Raw genomic sequence first — 22,530 nt, 5'->3', positions numbered from 1 at the left:
ATTTTAATGGTTGAAATGAAAATTTTAAGGTTAGTCCGGTCAAATAAAACCAAAGAATAGTCCACCAAATAACGAAATATTCTCACCGAGATGAATTTTGTGAGAAACTACAATTAGAAATGAGTTGCTACAAAAACCCATCAAAAAGTAAAAATTTTAGATTTAAAGAGCTTTTATTATAAACCTCTCGGATAATTTATTTCTTGTGAAGATCAACTACAATACTGTATATATTGAAATGCCACGAAATTGGAGGAGTAGATCTGGCAACATAGCATATCTGAATACCACTATTAATAGTAGTATTCATGAATAAAAATTTTATCCCATCTTCTTTTTAAAGTTTATAATATAACGGTTATTATATAACTTGTTAACTCCCAACTTTATCTTCAATGAAAGGGTGAGTTAGTAATACGCTTGCGCTCATTCACTTGTTTATCGACTACTGTTGGACACAAATGCCAAGCTGCCTACGATATTATGAGAAAACGATGCGTGCATTCAGGGGAATCGCGTGATCGCGGCCCTTTACGGCATTTCCTCCAGCATTTACACGTTGTTGATCATCAACGGAAACAGAAATAATCCGTATTTGTTTTGCTTTTATTTGCCAAATCGGCTATTTTAAATGTTGAATTGAGCTAAAAAAATTGTTGTTACGAATAATTTTATTTATGAAAATGTTTAAAAATGAAAGTGAACACTGCAAAACCAGAACAAGTAACAGAAGGGCATCATTGGGTAAGATATTAGTGTCTATTAAAATTATAAAAAAATGTTATAGAAAATATTTTTTAATACAATTTATGACTTAAAAATTGAACATTGAACCATGAATTGTAAAATTTGCAAGAAGAAGAAAATACGATCACTGCGATGTCAATAGACAAATTGATCAAGTTTTTTTGAGTTCGAATAATGATATTTTATTAAAAAAATTTCAATAAATAGTGCAATTTTCCCAAAAAATTACTTAAATTTGATAAGAGTTAACCGTACAAATATTCATTCTTAATAGTTAAACATTGACTTTTAATAACAAAAATAAGTAATTATCAGTTTAATATATTTAATAAATAGATAGATAAATTTTGCGTTTTCATATAAATGAACCATTTTCCAAATATCTTTTTTATATTTAACTTTATTTCGTAGTTTGTTATTGCAGTTTTATTTATTTATATTGAATTGATGACTTCTTAGTCTCTTGTCTAATTATTAATATGTCTGTCTTATATAAAAAGCATTACAACTATTATAATGAACTTCATATATAAAAAAATTCTTCTTTGATTGTCTTGTGTAATATTATGGTTAAAATTACTCACGTATTAAACAATATTATTTTTATTTATGCTTTTATTTATTTAGTAAAAATAATAACATGAAATCTTGAATCATTAGGTAATAAATATACGTTTAAATACAATTTAATCATCAAGCTGCTTCGTTATTGATGCCTGTCGAAGCATCTAGCGAAAGGACTAGCACGAAAAAATATGAAATGGTAAATGATAGATTTGACAACGTTGTTTATTAAATGATGCCAACTGAAAGAAGCTGCAGCCTTTTCCATCCTCCTACGATCATCCCTCGCTACAGGATGCAAAATTAAAATAAGCGAGCTGATAAAAAATCTACTTCGTTCTTTCTTGTAGCTAATTTAGCGGCGTTTATAACATTGATTATAAATCTAATTTTCAGATTACTACATCGCTTCTTGTAATCGTTTTTGGAATTTTTATAGTAGCCGTTTTCTGGATTAGGAAATGTAGGTAAGTAATAATAATTTTCTCCTCACTATCTCTAATTTCCTTTCTAAAATCAGTTACCTTCATAAGGTTAGTCAGTTGTTATGAAAATGGAAATCTTCGGAATGTATAGAAGTCTTACTATCAAAGTTTTAGCAGAATTTTGAGATTTTCTTTTTCGTTTTTATTATATTGGATATACTAGTTATTAAACTGTCTGCGTTCAGCTAGACAGTTTTTCATCATTTCTCCCGTATGGGATAGTTCTTCTTACCCTCAATATACAGGTCCTCATTTGATATTTTTCAATATTTACTTTTCTATTTGAAATGTTATTTCGATTTCATTGATCTCAACAAACAAACGATACTGAATCATTCAAGTAACTTTGGAAGACGTAAATAAATATATTGTGATAAACATTTCCATGTTTTCTTATTACGAACGCCATGGAGACTAAACAAAAAGATGAAATACTATATATAAAGACTATATCGTACAGCTACAAACCCGGCTAAGCCCGCAAGATCTTTGGATTACGTAACTCGTTCTGTAAATTGATGAAAATTTTATATCAATTTGATATGTTTTTAATTTTATTATCAAGAACAAAAAATATAATTACGAGATTTTATGAACTTCTAAGTTTTCATCGTTCATAGCAGATAGTTGCGTCGTGTCCCACTTGACATTACCAAAGGCCGATGTTCTTTGAGAAGCCAATCAGGCGCTTTGACTTGAACCTTTTTACGTCATTACCCAAGCTATGAGACTTGCCCGAATGTTTGCACCGCGTTCGTGTGAGTGCTTGGACTCATAGATGACGTGTTCTGCAGTTTCATCCTCATCCCTGCACATGCGGTACTCTATATCGTCCGTGATGCCCACGGCGTCCTAGATGACCGTTTCCGCTTAAAAGTACGGTCTCTAGTCGAATTTTTTGGTAAAAGGACCATCTACTTATGCCTTGTCTCTTGCCAGGTGCCTCCATCCATCTCCGCCGATCTCGCCCTGCAAGTTACACTTTTATTTACCCAAAGAATGGGTTTTGGGCGAGTGAGTCCGTTTCATCGTTGCCCTTGTAGTTCGAGTGGGCAAGCACCGAAATGATCTTGCAACCAGATTTTGAGGAATCATCTTTCTGCCGCGTCGAAGTGTTTCTAGATGAATACAATCATTGTGAGATGTGAGTCCGTTTCATTATCGACCTTGTTGCTCGAGTGGCCAGGTACCCAAACGAGCTGGATCTCGCAGCTATCACTCACCAGATTTTGTAGGACTTTCTTGCACTGCAGCACTAGCCTTTCGGTCGCTTCGAAATGTTATCTTTTTCCCCAATTTCGTTTTAAACTTACTCAACAATTCTAGTAATTTTATTTTCTTTATTCACTTTTATATTATATTTTTATTTATATTGAAAATTGGAGCTCATAGGTATTCCTCGATATTTTTTTAATGAACGTAGGTGGTTTATATCTTATGTTATACATATATTAATACAAATAATACACAAAAACCTTAATCGGATTATAAAATATGTAAATGAAATTATACTCGTACAATTTAGTTAAATGGATTAAATCCGTACAAGCTATAAGAAATTTCAATCTAGTTTCGACGCGACTCTCAAGTGCGTGTGTAGTCTGCCTGTAGTTGGTAAGAAATTGTGTGAAAGGTTTTACTGAAATTTACCCTAATCATATTGTTGATATACAATTTTTTGATTAAATATTTAAAGCTTATCATAGTCGCTCTCGTAATTATTTATCTTTAATATACGAATGTGTGTAAACACTAATTTGTAGCAAGAAAATTCTCGTTTTCTCTTTCAGATGCTACCTTTCGATAAAGCTTTACTTTGAACTATAATGTTTTCTATTCATCGGGATGTTTTTGTCCCACAATATTCAATTTCATGCCGCTATTTCTTTTTGTTATTGTTAGTCCGATTCAGTATAAGTTCGAAGAAAAATACGAGTTGGAAAAATGAACCAATTTAGTACCAGCAATGGGCGTAATAGATGAAATATTTACCAATTGAGTGTAGTGGTTATCAGAATGCCGTTTTTAATTTATCGAGCAATTTTAGTATTATACGGCGAAGGTTAAGAAAAAGTGCAGTGTCCACCCTATTAACGAAATATGTCATGAATATGACGAATTTCATCATCTCTATCAAGAACTCAGAATCCGCCCTAAAATATTTTTCTAATTTATGTGGATGTCTCTTGGGAAATTTGATTTCATTTTAAAAAGAATCCGGAGGAATTTAAAGCGAAAAAGACCCTGCCAGACTCTTTTAAGAAGATGTTTTATATATGTAACATCAGATGGAAAAAATAATTTCTTGTCAGGAAAAACAAACATAAGCCTTGATTGTTGAATCCTGAAAATTATTTCATACCTTATTGTGCATTTGTTCATGCTTTCTAAAGGTATCGTTGTCATCTTTCGTCAACTTTTCTCTTCAGTCAAACTTTTCCGTTAACGTCAATTGTTCCATGAACGGTAACAAAGTCATAAAAAAGTTTTAGTCAGCATTATTAGCATTTTGCCTAAATCCTTCATCAACTATCGTTTATATTGAAATTAAGTTTTTTTTCGACATTGTTGAAAAGCACACATAGTTAAATCTAGACATAAAATATACTGTAAACGTTGGCGATGCCTCCTGAATTTGTTCAACTTCACAGAAAAACAATGTGAAACAAATGCCTGAAGCCTGAAAGTATAATGGCCGCCTCAAACTGATAAGATAAAAAGGAAGCTAGATAATAGTTTACTCAAAGAGATACGTATTTATAATTTGCTAAAACTTCATTGTTTTCCAAAATATTATTCATTAAGATCATTAAATGCAATTGAACCAATTGTCGAAGCGTTTTTTCCATTCCGATTGATGTACCACCAAACCATGTATTCAAACGCATCTCTCGCTTCTTCAGATGTAGAAAAACGTTGACCTCGCAATTTATTTTTGAACTGCGGGAATAAGAAAAAATCGTTGGATGCCAAACAAAGACTGTACTCAATTCGATATTTTGACTGTTCAAAAACGTTTTTGTTTGAACCGATGTGTGAGAACTCAAAGTGTCGTGGTGCAGAATGATTCGTCTTTTGCAATTGGTTGCCCTGCTTTCTGGCAAAGAAATGCTGGTATATCATTCTACGTTGCTCTAATGGAAGGATTGCGGTATGTCCAGTTATACGGAGAAAATAGCAACTATTTGATTCGAAGTACTTCGTGCCCGAACAACTTTTGTTGTATTTGGATCCATACAATCGATTGTTATTAGTTTCGGGTCCATATGCATAGTATTTGTTTGCACCACTCGACACGAGATTTTTTTGTCAAATTATGCAGTATACAACACTAACAAATCTTTTTGACTGCCAACTGTTCATGCAATGAATGAATGAATGAATGTATGCCCAAGTATGACTATCAGTTTACTCGAAGCATCGATGTTTTTTCTTTAATTTCATTTATTAATAAAATTAATCTAATTATATCATTGAATATACTTTTTAATTCTTTCTTCTTATATCAATTTTTCCCGTGTACAAACCTTTCAACATACAATTTCCTTCCAATATTGTGACAAATCATGTTGTAATTGACATACTAGCTATGTTCAACTTATACCAAAGCATCAATAAAAAAGAAGATCAGGATAAGCAACCTGATGTGATAGGCCACGAAAGATTTTATCAAGCCAGATCTAGAAGTACGAAAAAGAAGAAAAGAGTAACGAGAAGAACACATAGCGCCGCCGAGTTTTCCGCTTCGACGCTAGCGGCGGCAAACAAAAGGGCTGCGTTTAGAACTAGAAGTCAAAGTTCAGAAAATAAGAGTGACGAAGGGAAATCCACACCACAACGAGTAGATTCACTAGTTAAATTATTTTTTGGAAAACGGTATGATGATATTAATGTCTCTGGTTTTCGATATTTTAGTAAAGCTGTTTTTCGATAATAAATTTTCTTTTTTCATTGTTTTTCACGGTGTAGCAGAATAACTCGTGCCTTTTTTTTTGATAATTGATAATTTTTATATGCGTAAATCAAGAAAGTTTATAAATATTTTAAGTACCGAAATCACTCGATTTTTGGTTTATAAATGATTTTCCATGTGATAGAATAAACAGTAATCGTGTCAACAGAACGTCAATGTTTATAGACGAGCGCCATTTTGACATTTGACATTTTGAACTGTAATTAATAGCGTTTAGCTAGACACTTTTACATCTTTTCTCTCATATAATATAGTCGGTTAATCCTCCCATAATCCCTCCATAATTACATTCCTATTCGAAATTTTTATCTATTCCATGTATCTCAAAAACAAACAAAAAATTTAGAAGACGTTAAAGCGGGATTGTGTGGTACTTGGTCTAGTTCATCGGGCTATTCATCCTTCACATTCCGTCTGGAAGCTAATGTTCTATCACTAGTGCAGTTAGTATCTGTATCTAACAGAATTTTTTGCACCTCTCTTTTCCTGTTTGTACTATATAGCTTTTGGGTACATGTTGCCTCCTCCTATGTCCGACTAGCAAGTCTGCTGTGGTTACCTCTTTGGCCAGAAAACAAACATAAGCAACATGCGGGGCTGGACACGTAGAATCTTACAAATAACATTCATAATAATATCCGAAAATAGAATACTGAGCAACTGCTAATACTGAGTTGAGGATCTTCTTTACCAGGAATAAGTAGAATTCCTGAGTAACAAAATATATTGTTGAAAACTCCACACAAGGCTTAAGCAATTTTATTGACGAGCTTGCTGGAGTAGAGCTTACAAAAGTGAGGTTAGTCGCCTATATTGCAAGTTGCTCTAGCTAAACTACTTTTGAGGATCCGAGGAATGAGAGGCAGTGTTTCAAGTGGCAAACACTGCACCACAAAGCCAGTTGCAGCACACCACTTCATAATGATGGGTTATACGCCTGAAGAATTTAAAATTTGAAATGATTTTGGCAATAACTTTCGGCATCATCAGAAGTTAAAAGCTGTCGTCTACTCAGATGTAAAAGAAAACTGCACAAAGCTACATTTTTAGGCAAATTTAGATCCGATAGTGTCCAAATATGTCCAGGATGACACTATCTGTTAATTGCTGAAGCTAACTGAGTTATACATTAACAATCTAACATCAATAATGTTACTAGAGCTACTGATCTAATACACGTGATCTAAAAATTAGCCGGTAACTAAGAATATTAAAAAGTGGAATCGAGAATTTTCTATCTTAGACAATAGTCATTTCAACTTTTCGGGAACACTTCGTATCATAAAATTTAAATTACATATCCAGCTGTGCGAATTAATGAAATTATTATGTATAAATTCTACAATCTACAGTTCACTCGAAGGAAATGAAATTTTCATAAAAGAAAATCGAAACGCGGCCTTTTGTGTACAAAATCCACTTAAAAATTGATGACTACCTACTACACCTACTGATCTAAATTTAGAACTGTCGAACAATGGGCGATCAATCTCTAAACTACCTCTTTCATAGACATAGTTTCATATTTTCACAAAAATAAGTGAAAGTAGGTAAATTTCGATTGGGAGTGCAATGGTGATTCTGGTTCTAGTTATTGAATCATAACTATTTCGCATATGAAAGTTGTAAGTTAAACAATCAAAGTTGTAGATTATTGAATGCTATACAACTTTCGTAGAGGGCATCCCCTAACTGAGAGAGTGCGTATTTTTCTTTTAATTTTTCATATCTCGCTTCCACTATTGAATTCCAGACAACAGGGAAGCGGCCAAAAGCATGAATACAGCGCCCTAAAGACCGATGGAGGAGTCGAGAAATTTCGCGAAGAACGACAAATTCGTAATGGAGCGTTCATCACGTGTAGAAATAATCTTGAGAACAACGATAGATACGAATTAAAAACTCAATTAGATATTATCGGATCTAGACCCGACAAACACTGGTAAGTAAATTAATATTATTGCTAAATATTAAACAAAAACATGTTAGTTAATATTTTATTATATTTCCGATAAATATAAATTCCAAATTGGGGGAAACATAACCAAAAAGAAAATAGAATATAATTTTTCAAAATTATCTAATTTCAAGTAATTTTTAGCTTCTACTGCACAATTTTAAATTTTTTTAATTTAGATTCTTCAAGGTCTAGTCTTCTTTCCTATATTTCATATTTAAAAGAAAAAAAATGGTTGCTAGTAGAATATTTAAATGTTATTTGGAGGATATGCAGTGCAGTGTTTTTAAATTATTTGAATCCATTATATAATGAATTAAGTAAACTTTTGTAAAAGTAGGTAAATTACATAGAAAAGAAACCAATCAAAATGCAATAATACATTAAAAATACTAATGTGCTTTCATAAAAGATGGATCAACAACAGTTGTAATTATTAAACTAGAATAGTAAATAACTTATAGAATAAGCATTAATATGAAGTAAAATAATTATTTGTATGCCAAGAACTCAAAGTGCTACTTTGTTGGACGAGTCTGAATCTCTGTAAACGTGTTTGTGTCATCGAAGTGAAACTGTCAACTGTCAACATTGAAGTTGTCTACTCCAGAGCGTCCTGAAAGTGTTTTGCAGTACGGAACTGTCACTTTCACTACATAGAACACTCAAAACGCAATTTTCGGTATGTAAACGAATACAGAACGAATAACTTTCAAATGGCGTCGTCTAAAAATGTTATATTTAGACTTTGACCAAGCTTTTGAATCGTTAAAGATGAAGGCATTTATAGAGAAATTTTCAATACAAGAAACCAAAAAATTAAGAACTCTAATGGATATGACAATAAGGCAATCAAAAGTAACCATCCTGATACAAAAAAGAGAGACAGTTTTAGATACATAAATGGCTGGCTTCTGATTTAGTTTGAAGAAAATTTCAAAAAGGAAATCTGAGAATAGCTCAAATTACATATTAGTGAAGAAATGTTGAAGGAGATTAAGAAAACATTTGATTAATTAATTAATGAAATTTCAAACATCAGAGTAATGGGAATAAAAAATTAAAAGTAGAAGTACAAAAATTTAAATACTTGGTCGTGATGATATAAGCGATAAAGTAGACGTAAAAGCGGAGATTTAAGAAAAATATAAGGACAACAAACTGAGCATAATATAAAACAAATAAAATTTCTGACTGACTTTTGTACAAAAAAAGATGAATATATACAGGATAATTATAAAAATATAAGCATAAACTATAACAAAAATGAAAGAAAAGTAAAGGATAAACAAAGAAAATAATTATAAGGATCCATTGAAAATCGGAGAAGAGGAATAGTTGAAAATAACGAAGAAATATTAGACACAATAAATAGTGATGGAAAAAGAATAAAATGATTCAGATATTTGGGTGATTCCGTTCTAACTGTGATTTTTTGTATTCAAAATTTCAAGATTTTAAAATTTAACTTTTCTAACTTTTTTATGCATATTATTCATCTATTTTACTGTAAAAATAAACCTCTAAGAAGAATTTACTACAACTTCAAAGTATCACGAGCAAGACACAAATGTCGGATTTTGAGTTCCACGGTACTGACTCATTTATCCACGGTACTGACATGGTAACTTAAGATATTAAACAACAAGTGCATCAATTTTCCTCAGTTTGATCATAAACATTAGAATTTATAAGGTAATTAGTTTAAATCATTTGTTACGACAAAAAAAATTAATAATTTATCGGTAAATTCTAGGAATGGACATGACACGGTACTGACATTCAAGTGATGTAGTATAAGTTTTCTTTAAGTGGCAAGTTATATTGTATAAAAATAATGTTTAAATATCTTAAGAATTATTCAATTAACACAAAATTTTTATTAATTTATTATTAATTAATGACTAGTACAAAAAAACAATACAGGACATTGAATATCACAGTTAGAACGGAATCACCCATTTATGAATATAAAAGAAGCGAAGGCTCATGATTCAATAACTTGTGGTGCACAACGTAATAACAAATAATAACAAAAGCTATGATGAAATAGCAACTGAGAGGGGAAAAAGCATAGCGATAGAGCAGGAATTTCGTTGGACTGAAAGGGATATGAAAGACGAAAACATGGGATAAGATAAACTAGTTAACAAGTACTATGACAATCACCCCGTTAAAAGAATTAAGAGAGCTAAAGTGACTTGTGTGTTTAGTTATATACACTATTCGACACCTTTTATCCTGCTCCTTCACACTAGAAATAAGTTGGATATGTTCTGACCATGAGATAGATTCAGTATGTGCTGCACGTGCACCCACTAGAGGTTATTTCAGCAAAAAATGACTTATTATCGTTTTTATTGTTTTGAAAACAGACAGAATTATGATAAATAATAGCTTAACAAAGTATAATATCCACAAAATTGAAAATTGTGAAAGTTATAAACTTGAATTTCAATTCTAAAAAACATATCTTTTAATCTGTTTCATTTTTAATTAGATCTACGTTTCATGATATTATTCTCGACCAAAGAGCTAACTATAATATTGTATAATTCATGCTCACGCAATTCATTTGAATAATTTGATACGCTTTAATGAAATTTTAATGAAAACGTATATGATTTATTTAAGTAGCTCGATAGAAAAGACATATTTCATATGAATAAATAAAAATTGATTAACACCAAATATTATTAATAGAAATGAGAAATCATTGTGCTATCAATATGACAATTATAAAAGTTGTATCTGGTCGCGATCAAAAACTACTGAATAGAATGTTACGCAGCTTTCATCAATGGTTAGAATGATTCTTGAAAAATGTTTCTTTGATCTAAAAGGATTCACGCAAAATGCAGTAGTTAGAAAGTTGGAAGGATACTGTATTAATCCTTACCATTTTATGGCTGGACCGAAATTTTTACCAAATACTCGCACTAGATGATTGTACCTAAAAGGATTTTTGGCGTCTCTCAAAGAAAAGTTTTCTACTTTGGTGTAAGAGAATCGGATTGCAAAATGGTTTGAAAGAATATGACGGTGCTAGATGAAAGAATTTGGAAAGTTTTTCTGTGTCATGAAAAATCTAGCTGAAAATACGTGGTTAGGTTAGGTTAGGCTCGGAAAAATTTTCCTTCCAACACGCCTAGAATCCCTTTAGGTACAGGCATCTAGTGTTTGATAGAGTCATCATCATCATCATCATTTAGCCTTATATCTCCAAATGCTTCCAGTTTTCTCTGCTCTGAGTGGTCACTACCCGATTTGTCCGTATTCTCTTAATATTGTCAGTCCATCTCGTAGGGGGTCTTCCTGGATTTCGTCTGTCTGTTCTCAGTCTCCAATTTAAAATTCTTTTTGTCCATCGGTTATCTTGTATCCTTGCAACGTGTCCTGTTTAATAGAGTATAGGGTGAAAATTTGAAACCACTCGGTGGGTTCCCGTTTCAGAAACTCCAGCCCATTGTAAATATCTTATTCATTCGATTTATTCAGTTTCCTAACAAGACTCGTATAATCACAGATGGCAGTACTTTTCCAAAACTTTTTCATAAAATCTTTGTGTTCAATTAATGTAATGATCTGAATTGTTTGAAACCAATCGATTAGGATCTTTTTGGTATTTCAATTTTGTTATGAAATATCAAATTCATTTCACAAAAACAACTTTAAAAATGACAAGGATGAATATAGAATTAGTAATATTTTGTAGTTCCTTTTGTTTTTTAAATGATTCGTCTAATTAAAAGTTAGGTTATGTTGTAACGAATGACTTTTGAAAGAATTAGTTTTTTTATATACCAAAAAATACACTAAGCCTTATCAAATCAGTTTTTTTGTTATTAGACTGATTAGTTTTTCAAATAATGCTATCAAACTCAATTTTCCATAGTTTTGTTATTATTTGAAGTATTTCGAATATTTGATGGCATGGCAGTGCCTCCACCACGTCGAGCGTTGCGTTTTCTTGCGATGGCCAAGTCAATCTATTTTATTTGAACATGAATGATTTTTAATACTAATGTTATTAGATTAGGTAATTACGTAATAACTTAAGACAGAAGGTCCCTTAAGTAGAGACTAAACTTTTACTTTTTGATTGCATATTTATATTCTATAATAATACTGACATCAAGTATTACAAATAGGTTATAATTTTGAACTAACGGTACGGACTATTAAGCCTAATTTATTCAAAATTTTTGCCCATATTCAAATATCTATTTGAAAATAGTTTTTTATCCATAAAAATCGTATTCTACAGGTTTATCGTCCAAGATAACATTCTAGGAGCAGAAAGACTGTTAGCTTTACTACCTCTTCCGTCAAATTGTCCCATAAGTCCGTCCCAAGCGACAAAAGATACACTTTTAGCTTTATTCAGGGGATTGCAACATCCCTATATTCATCCAATTCTGGACATAGAATTTTGGGATGCCGGCGCTGCCGTTATAACCCCTTTAAATCCCACCGGAAGCCTAAAAGATTTAATTTACGGGTCTGCGTGGCATGAGGATTATGAGAAAAAGTACACGTCCAAAAGTGAAGGACTTTCGTTGAGAACAGTAAGTGGACGATCAATTTTATTTGAATATAAAACTTATGGATATTAGAAGACGTTTTTGTTTAATATAACCCATTGATCTTGATTATTTAAATAGTTTCATGTATTTAAAATGTAACATTAAAAACTATACTTAATAATGTTTTTTCAACTTTAAGGTAAAGTTAGAAATGTTTTACTTTAGCACATCAAAGTTTCCTTTAGCGATAAACGTCAAATGCAAACAAAAGTTATGTTTGAATTCTAAGCTTGTCCAAGCGTCTCTTTAACCAGTTAAATGTGATGGATGGATATCGTACTACATTTGCAGCATTATTGAATCAAATTCGGGATGAATCGAATTGCCAATTTCCCCCGATAAGTGCAATTGATTGTACTTTAATTCTTATACAATCACCAGGCAGAAATTTTTAGGGCCCGAAAAGGCTTTTTTTGCATTAAACGTACAAACTGTATCTGATGCTTGGCTGGTTGGCCAGGTTCCGTTCACAACCAGACAATATTCAATAATTCAATAACAGTGGTTCAAGGAGGCAGTTTGAAAAAAGGACACTTCGGAAGACATCTTTTAGTGAGTGACAGCGGATATCGCATTCAGAGATACCTCTTGACAAAATTGGAAAACGTGGATATAAACGCTGAAAATTTATACATTAAAAATATATTAAAAGAACAAGGAACGTTAAAGAAATAAAAATTTACTTGAGAGACCGTCACAAATCGATTATGGTACCAGTTGAAAGTTTATCAAATTTCTTACAAATCTGACATCTTGTCTTTTTTTCGTACAATTATTCGTTTTCTCATAAAACGAGATTGAAAACCAGGATGTAAGATTTTCTTCTTATTTCCGCCACTACGAGATTGTTGGAGCAGGAAAAAACAAACTTTAATAACTTTGTTGAAATTCATCATAAAGACAAGCAGCAGAGTACGTTGAGTTTCTCAAGATTTCCAGTTTATTTTCCAAAGTTTTCTGTAAACGCCACCGTAGAACTGGTAAGGGAAAATTAAGGTACTGAAAAAGGGTTCCAAAGGAATTGCATTCATCTTGTGACTCAACTTATAAAAGAATACCTTCATATACTTTTCGACAATGTTCTTTGGACTTTTGTGGAAATCCCTTTATTTATAATCGCGCCATTAAAATGGACCCAGAGCTTTGAACCGATAACCTTACTTTTTATTTAAAATGCATATTGATGATTATTTTTAACTTTAACTGCTGAACACCAGAACTCAAGGAAGTAACAATTCTCGAAACTCAATTATTTTATGTTTCCTACAAGTGATAACTGCGTACTTGGGCTTTGTTATTTGTTAGAACATCCTGTATAATAATTTACTTGACCCCACGTGGAGCAGGTCTTTGGTACTCGATGCTAGAATTTTATAACCAATAAATATTATTCAGAACTTGAAAAGGTAAAAATATTTTTTACAGATACAATGTCTGGGTCGTCAAATTTTGGAAGGTTTACTTTTCTTGAGGAATCGATATTTTCCACAATTATATCATCTGCATTCAGGTGAGAATTTTTAACTAAATTATCTACGAGTATTCGATGCGTTTTTGAGCTAAAATGTCGATTTCATTCCACCAAACATCACAAATTAATTTCTACTCGCCCAGGTGTCAATGAGGTCACTCAGTTTCAAATATACATTTCTTATAGTACAACAATTTGTTGTATGGATTTTATTTATTTAAATAAATTTAAGAGTAGCTACAAAATCCAAAAGAAAATTGGAGAGAAATAGTTAATTTTTCAATTACAAACAAAGCTTCTCCGTAGGAAATTTAAAAATTAGAATTTTTCGGATGAAAGATTTGAGAATTTGGCATTGTTGTAGAAAAACCGTCAGTCATGAAGGCCTCTAACTGTAACCACAATTCTCTTTGTTATATCCATTATTTCAGGTAACGTTATAATTCAAAACGGAGTAGCTAGATTAGCTGGTTTAGAAAATCCTCTACTGGGTTTGATACCGAAACCACCATCTGCTCCCGAAACTCTTTCTTTCGGTTACCTACTTTTTGAAATGACAGCTGGATACGAGCTTCCAGAACCTCCTACGCCAGCTCATCTACAACTCGAATTAGAAAGAGCACCAAAGGTAGCTGAAACTCTCGATTATATATTTCAAACAACCAGAACTCCAACGTTAGATGAATTAGTAAGGTAAATATTTACAGTGTGACCATATATCAATCTTTGATTTTTTTTAATCAATATGCTTATTTCAATTACAAGATAAACAGACTTTCAAGAGTTGGGGACGATCGTGAAAATATTACTTGAGATCGTGACTATGTAGGGTATGAGGATGTTTTTATTGGGATCGTTTTACAGACGATTTTTTATTGTCTATCCAATCTTACTGAATACTTGTACAAAAAAACGAGAAATAGAATAATAAGCAAAAGATAAGACAAGCGATAAGAAGGCAGACTGAACCCATTAAAATTTAAAATTTATTAATGAATTAATTAGAAGTGCAGAAAAGAAAACTAAATCAATCTATAGATTGTTGCTTTTGCCGTTTTAAACGAATTTTTATCAATAGATATTGTGATTCATAAGGAAGATTTTGATGTATGATAAGTCAAGGTTTCGTGGGAATTAGGGAAAATAAACACTCATTAATAAACTAGATCTATGCTGCTGCTTGATGATGATATAATGACCAAAACAGAAAACCAGAAGGATATACAAGAAAATTTACACAACTGAAACTAAATAATGACAGAAAACGAAATGGAAATGCGCAAAAAGAAAACCGAAGTTATGGTTGTGGCAAACCGAAAAGAACAAATCGAAATCAGTATTGAGGAGGACCTTATAGAACAAGTTAGTGGTTTTCAATACCTAGGAATTGTGTTGGAAGAAACAGGATAGCAAGATTTGAGTAATTATTATTATTTGATACAAAGGATGTACAGTGCTTGAGATTACTTAATTATTTTATTATTCTTATTGTTATACTTTTACATTGTACTTTGACCATAATATCAGTCCCTGATGATGAATATATAAGTATTCGAAAGCTAGGAGATATAATAGAAATAGTACACTTCGGTATTCAATTTTGCCACAATCTCACTACTAAAACGCTCATAAACTCAACATATATAAATAAATATATATAGTTTCATTAAAATTTCTTGAGCTTTGGAGGTTAATGTTTAATTGGATTTTATTTTATCTTGTCGTTTCGCTTCTGACTAGAAAAATATATATATTTATTTAAAATGTTGAAGGAAACAAACATTTATAGGTGTGACCTTTTTCGTGGTGTGGAATTAAGAGAGCTGAGAGGTGCCAGTATAATTCAAAGTACGTCTAATTCAGATGTCTTGGATCTTCTAGAATCTGTTAAAAATCCCGTACCGCCGTCCCCTTTAAGACGGTAAGAAAATTAATTTTTTTTTGCAATTTAGATTCAGTTGATATTTATCTTTAACTATATGAAACTGACTTGCCAATATTAAAAATTCGGACCTCAAATTCTCAATTTTTAATATAAATTTGATACAGTCAAAAGCCTTCTGTAAGTATGAAAACACGTTATCTTCCCGATTATTATATTTCTTTAGGTGATAATGAGATCTTAGTCTATATTTATTAATTTTGCACGTAGAAATTAAGTTTTATTTTTTGCATGCAATCGGCAGTGTGCTGCAGACGATTTAGAACCATGGTTTGCATGAACATTTCTTTTGGTAAGACTTTTTCGATCAATTGCTTCTGCATGGCGGCTTCTAAATAATTTATTTCAATAGTAGATTTGAAGTCTGTAGATTATTAGAGGTTGAGTACATAAATACTGAACACTTAACCAATTATGTCTATGTCTGGGCAAACTATTCAAACAAGCTTGGCAACTAAGAACAAAATTTAGTCTTAGAACCGCTAATTCAGCTACGATTATTCGTTTGTGATTCAAAGACTATGATGACATTTCTATTTGGATGATGATACTTGGTGTATAGTGTGTAGATATACCTTTTTTTTCTTAAATTGCGGTTTTAATTTCAAAATAAAGCGAAAACACGTTTGATTTTTCTAACTCTGAACATTTTGCTATGAAAGCTTCAACTTCAATCATCAAATTTTATTTAGACAATACTGGATATTCTAGTATGAATAGTCTGAATAGATAATTGATTAATTTTACAATATTTCCTGGTAGATAGTCTTACTAGCTGATTACTTGTCTTATTAATGTCTGATCAAATTTGACACGACCCGATGCGTTTAAACCTCGCGCCTAATTTATTTTTCCTGAATTGATATAACATTTTTGGATGTTCTTGTGAAGATTGAGGTATTTGCCTTCGAGGTTAAAAGTTTATCTAGCGATATTTACTATAGAAAAAAGTTTGCTTGAAATTTTGTGTATAGATTTTTCAACATCGACAATCGCTATCACATATGGAGATTAAACTAAAGTTTTCAATATAATTTGAACTCTAGTTTAAACCAAGAATAAACAAGATTGCTCCACATTACATGTCACAGTTGAAACAGAAATTTTGCTGCTGGCTGTCACAAATATTTGGTTTGAAGTTGAATTGTTTGAGACAGTTTTAAGAACAGAAATGAACAAAGATGAAAAACAATTTCAATTTCTACGAAGTTAACCAAAAGTGGTGGTTCTGGTTAAGTTTGTGAAGAAATACAAACAAGCAGTCGAATCCAAAAAAGTGATACGGTAACCTGGCAGAAGAAAAAAAATAACTGAGAGGAATAGGCAAGGGAATTTAATGATAAAAATAATATATACAGATAGAATCAGAACAAATTTAAAAAATGTGGGACACTTTAAAGATTCACTCTAATATAAATAACTTTTTCAGCACGTCGACAATGTTGATAATTTCTTGATCAAAAAGTGCAAATCTTTATTCATACTACCAAAACTTTGGTAATTATACACTTTCACGGTCACCTGGTTTTTTGGCTTTAGAAAATCGAAAAATGGATGGATTTATAAAAAAAATAAGTAGAAATAGCTGGAAGGAAAATTTCTCATAGTTTTACTGTTTTAAATCGTAAAAAAAACGGTTTTGCAAAATAATCCTTTACAAAAAATTATGGTAATTATACACTTTATAATTTATAATTACCCAAAAGGTAATTATACACTTTCGCGGTCACCTGGTTTTTTGGTTAGGTTAGGTTGGCTCTAGAAAATCGAAAAATGGATGGATTTTAATGATCTTGGTCTCAAAATGTTCCATTTTACGGCGGATTTATAAAAAAAAATACGAAAATTTAAAAAAATAAATATTTTTTACAGTTTCATGACTTTAAATGCAAAAAAAATGACTTTCTACATATAATCCTTCGTAACTGTTTCTGACGTCGTGGAATCAAGTTCGTATATTTTTTTTCGCAATTTACATAAAAAAATGAATATTTTGAAAAAAAAAAGTTTTTCTACTATTTAAAGTTTAAAACTATTCAGCCACTACCCCCGTGTTTTTCATAAATTCGTCGTAAAATGGAACATTTTGAGAACAAAATTATAAAATTTATCTATTTTTCGATTTTTAATGGTCCAAAAACTATAAACATTAAAGAATATAGTACGAAACTATTCACGAAAATTGATTGTTTTTCATCGATTTCATTTTAAGCTATAAAAACTGAAAAACTCATTCTTTTTGGATTTTTTTTAAAATTGTTTATTAATTTATGTAGAATACAAAAAAAATATAAGAACTTTATCTGATAATGAGATAATTTTTTGTAAAGGATTATTTTGCAAAACCGTTTTTTTTTACGATTTAAAACAGTAAAACTATGAGAAATTTTCATTCCAGCTATTTCTACTAATTTTTTTTATAAATCCGCTGTAAAAAGGAACATTTTGAGACCATGATCATTAAAATCCAACCATTTTTCGATTTTCTAGAGCCAAAAAACCAGGTGACCGTGAAAGTGTATAATTACCAAAACTTTTTGTAATATTGTGAAAATGTGAACAATTTGAAAAACTTAAGTTCTGAACCTCTGTTTCGTTTGGCACTAAACTCCATCTATAAAACTTGAAAAAAAAAACAGTATTTTCGGTTTTTTGTCAGCCAGGGTCAAATTTGATTACTTGGTGTATTTTTTAGAGTTTGTCAAACTAATTCAGATATGTGTTTAGCTAGAATTATTTAGAATAGCTCTTGTTTTAGAAAAGATGTAGTAGTGGTGATAGAAGAGACGAGGTTAGAAGACATTATAGAAGAAGAAGACAACGAAGACAGTGATTGTAGTGTTATAGAGACTAGTAAGACCAGAAATCGGTAGTACTCTAAATTTGTTTATTTGTAATGCTAGAGATTTAGTATGTATTTTCTCGATTAGAATTCTTGTTAGAAATTTTATTGTCGGATCAATTTACATAAATCGAGTTCTTTGAAATCATTTTATGTCATCTATTTCGCGAAGTTTTGGAATATTTATATGATAAACGATCCCTTATTGATAATTGTTCCTTTGGGAAATTTTTTTAGTACTGAGGATGAGTAGGTGCCGAAATATTTCATTAAATTTAATCTTCATTGTTATCAATTTATTTTTCTAAATACTCAATGAACAAAATACTATGAGTTCGAACCTACGGACGCCATAACCTTTCCAGTCGAATGTTCCCTTTGTATTCACTTCTGATGACACTCAAATTACTGCAGTTTTGATTCGGGTCTGTAGTGATGATTCCAGATCTCATCCATAGTCATAAATGTGAAAAATTGTTTGAATTTTGCTTGAACAGCTCCAAACAAGGTTCCGAATCATCAATCCGTTGATGATATTGTTTTAATGTTAGAAAACGTGGCGCTTATTTCTGAAGAAGCTTCCTCATAATCTTATACTTATGTTTTACAAAATGATATCTTTATGATATGTTCTATCTCTATCAAATTCATCTTAGCGGTTTGCTGTTAGTATTTATTTTAAATTGTTTTTCAAGAGAAAAATCATCATAACACTTTTTTAACGGAACATTGTTTATTATTTAGAAGATTCTAGCTAGTGAACTATTATTTTTTTGTCGATCAAACCAAGAGCTTATTGATCTATGATATATGTTAGTTAAAAATTTTTAAATATGTACTTAGATCCTTGTGCTATAGAGGAGCAATTAGGATTTCAAAACCCTCAGCAATTTTTAGTGTTCATCAATCAGAAAATGTCTCCAGAAGCTGCTATTTTGGGAATTATCCTTTGCTCCTTTTGTAAGCTTCATAATGGAACCTACTGGCTTTACCATTGACTTCAATAATTCCTTATTATACCAATTTTTTAGAATAGTTTTGACCTTAAGTTTTATTTGGTTATTTTTTCATGTTATTTACTTTATCTTCGATGAATTCGATATTGTTGTATTTTGATCCAACATTATCTTAGTGTTCTTTAGTATAATTTGCTGAAATTTTGAAAAATGCTGTGCCGTAGCTTTGACCCATTCGTTGTGGCCAAATAATGGACCATATTTTTCGATAAAAATGAAACGTTGTTATATTCTAATAATAATTATCAAATACTATTTTCTTACTCATGCACTAAATATAAAGAACGCCCTAGAAAATAATTGGGGTTGAAGCTGATATATTACCAACGGTTACAGAAATTCCAGCTTTTAAAGATACAATAAATAGTTCAATTTAAATATTTTTCAAAATCTTGTATCACCATAAGAATTTGTAGGCAATTCAAAATTTCGTTGCTGGGGATTCAGCAAACCTGAACGATTATCAAATTTCTACGACTGCTTATACTTTAAACGAATAACCTCACTTTTGTCAGTGTATAAAAATAAATTGATTTGAATAAGACCATACTGTTTTAAAAATTTTTGTTAATTTCATTGAATTTTCAAAATATTGAGCGTAAAGTTTATAATTGTAGTAACAATCGCGGTCACTCAACAAAATTCAAATACACAGAGTACATGTCAAATGATCGACAACCTTATGAGGTATTCATTATTTATAATTGACTGTTTTTCTTGTATAAGTATCCTTCTAAATAGTATTCCAATCAAAATAAGATCTCTTATTTCCTATCAGTGAAATTGGATATAACCTGATAAGCTTACAATATTATTTTACGAGAATAACTGAAAAATATCACAACAACGCAAAATATTTCTTCATATAAAATTCTTCCACTTGCTACTGCGGCGCCACCTTAATTTGCTTGCCTCTACTCTCCATAATTTGATTTTAAGAGATAGTTTTCTCCTCGAAGCTTCAGTACTTCACGGATAGAGGGTGTCGTAAAACAATTTAAACTATACGATCTTAATTTTATTTTTTACGGGTATCGTTCTTTGTGTGAATTTTTTATTTGATTTTCAAATCTAATATGACGCCATATTTTCAATCGTATTTTTTTTATAATGTTATATTTATAATAATATAATGCAATGGATATAAAATGGAGACCACAGGCTCAATGAATAAGGAAGTTTAAATTATGTAGGAATCTGTAAATTAGATGAAATCTGTAAGCCTTCATTCATATGAATTGGAAAGTCATGAAAATCATTGAGCAAAAAATCACTCTTTTAATTATTCTATATTTTGACAAAAAAATAATAAATTTCAGGTGACTTCTGCGCCGTTTTTAACTAACAGTTGTTAGATCATGTTATACCTAGTGATATTTTTCACAATTTTATTTTAAACTTTGTGTTTGTTAATAATAAAAAAGGTGATACAAATTAAAGGCAATAAATATGAACGTTTAATGTGACAGATACGTATCCAGAGCCGTCCTCTTGTCTGCTTTCATCGTTTTCTTCTGTTATAGTCCATCTGCTTCTCGAACTTGGATAAAAATTATGAAAACCAGAAAAAAGTCAAAGTACAGTTTTGTTAATTCCATGAATGATCAAACGTAAAACAGAAAATCAATATTCAGAGACAATCGTGTAAATTATATAAAGTTTGCATTATGTTAAATTCGTAGTTGTTAATCTTTGCAATAATTCATAGTGTTGTTTGTTTGAAATTTAATAAAAATAAAACAAATCTTCTGAAAACTGTAGTTATTATTTCAAGCCCCACTGTTTTTGTTTGTTTTATAGTTTTAAATTTTAATATGCATTCGTACTTAGTAACTACATAAATGAGTATTCTCCTCTTCCATTTTGATGCCTGGAGAAAAGCAATTAGTATAGTCACTATTGCCAATGAATATAGTTGTCACTCTGCTGTAGTCGGAAAATTAAAAGAAATAATTTAGGTTTTTCACTCAATTTACTACTTGCTCTCGCCGAGGATTTTTTAGTTGCCTTATGTTTTATTTTTCTTAGGTTTTTCTTCATCCAAAAACAAGGCTACAGCAGATATAATTATTACCAGTGATACATTGACTACTTTTTTGTTGTTTACTTTTTACTTAGCTTTGTTATTTTCATTTTTAAACCAGGTAAAAGATATTGGATAAAATTTGAGGTTAGGAATTTGTACTTGTACGTTGTTGTATGTTGACGAAAAAATATCCTTGCTATCGTTAAATTATATTTATATTCATCGAAAACGTAATTCTTATGATTCTAGGAAGAATATTATAGGAAAGGGAATATAATGTCTTTTATGTGGATAAACAATGGTGGAATATCAAGCATTAAAGGAAATAACGTGTATAAATATTAAATTAACAATTAACTAAATTTAATATTTTCAGTTATGAATGAAAACCTTCATATTATTTGAATATTGTGCTAATAAGGTCATATATTCTAAAAAAATATGACGTATATTATGTTGTTAGATAACGTGTACAATTTACAAACCAACTATTTTATAGACGTTTCATACAGATGGCCCAAGGTTGAGTCATGAGCCCTGGATGAATTTGCCAGCATAAATTTATACAAAGTTGGCGGATTTGACACAAAACTGGATATATTGATACATTGACGATTCATTATCGTTGTGTTGTTTTATGAATTAAAGATATACTAAATATGTTTTTAATGAATAAAATCTAGCTTCCAGCGTCGCCATCTGTTGTAATAATGTGTAATTAAAGTATACCCTCAGCAACTAATATAATTTGTATACTCCTACAAAGATGGCGCAGGTTTGATAACTAGATTCTTAGGAGAATTTTGTGTGAATCTCATTCAAAGTTTACATTATCAATAAACGATACCACACATTCAAATTAGATGTGTACCGTATGTTTCAATTTAATTTATGAAAAATATTTTATGATGTCGCCATCTG

At 30.9% G+C, this 22,530-nt stretch overlaps 1 protein-coding gene across 13 annotated transcripts; it reads left to right on the top strand.

Annotated features, from left to right (window-relative positions):
- Nucleotides 1–466: 466 nt before the first annotated feature.
- LOC130892615 (slowpoke-binding protein) lies at nucleotides 467–21,338 on the top strand. 13 transcript variants are annotated; one of them, XM_057798104.1, is made up of 10 exons: nucleotides 680–744; nucleotides 1,708–1,778; nucleotides 5,384–5,672; nucleotides 7,523–7,711; nucleotides 11,994–12,294; nucleotides 13,738–13,822; nucleotides 14,215–14,476; nucleotides 15,573–15,704; nucleotides 15,970–16,017; nucleotides 21,053–21,338. In XM_057798104.1, the coding sequence occupies exons 3-9, from the start codon at nucleotides 5,386–5,388 to the stop codon at nucleotides 15,986–15,988; spliced, it is 1,275 nt and encodes a 424-aa protein (XP_057654087.1). In that variant the 5' UTR covers nucleotides 680–744; nucleotides 1,708–1,778; nucleotides 5,384–5,385; the 3' UTR covers nucleotides 15,989–16,017; nucleotides 21,053–21,338. The 13 variants fall into 13 exon arrangements, with proteins under 13 accessions (XP_057654094.1, XP_057654093.1, XP_057654091.1 ...); XM_057798111.1 differs by lacking the exon at nucleotides 5,384–5,672 and having other exon boundaries at nucleotides 467–744; XM_057798110.1 differs by lacking the exon at nucleotides 5,384–5,672 and having other exon boundaries at nucleotides 467–744; nucleotides 21,107–21,228.
- Nucleotides 21,339–22,530: the final 1,192 nt, after the last annotated feature.

Source organism: Diorhabda carinulata, chromosome 4 (genome assembly GCF_026250575.1).
Source record: "Diorhabda carinulata isolate Delta chromosome 4, icDioCari1.1, whole genome shotgun sequence".
Taxonomy (NCBI): Eukaryota; Metazoa; Arthropoda; class Insecta; order Coleoptera; family Chrysomelidae; genus Diorhabda; species Diorhabda carinulata.
This window is presented reverse-complemented; position numbering and strand designations above follow the sequence as displayed.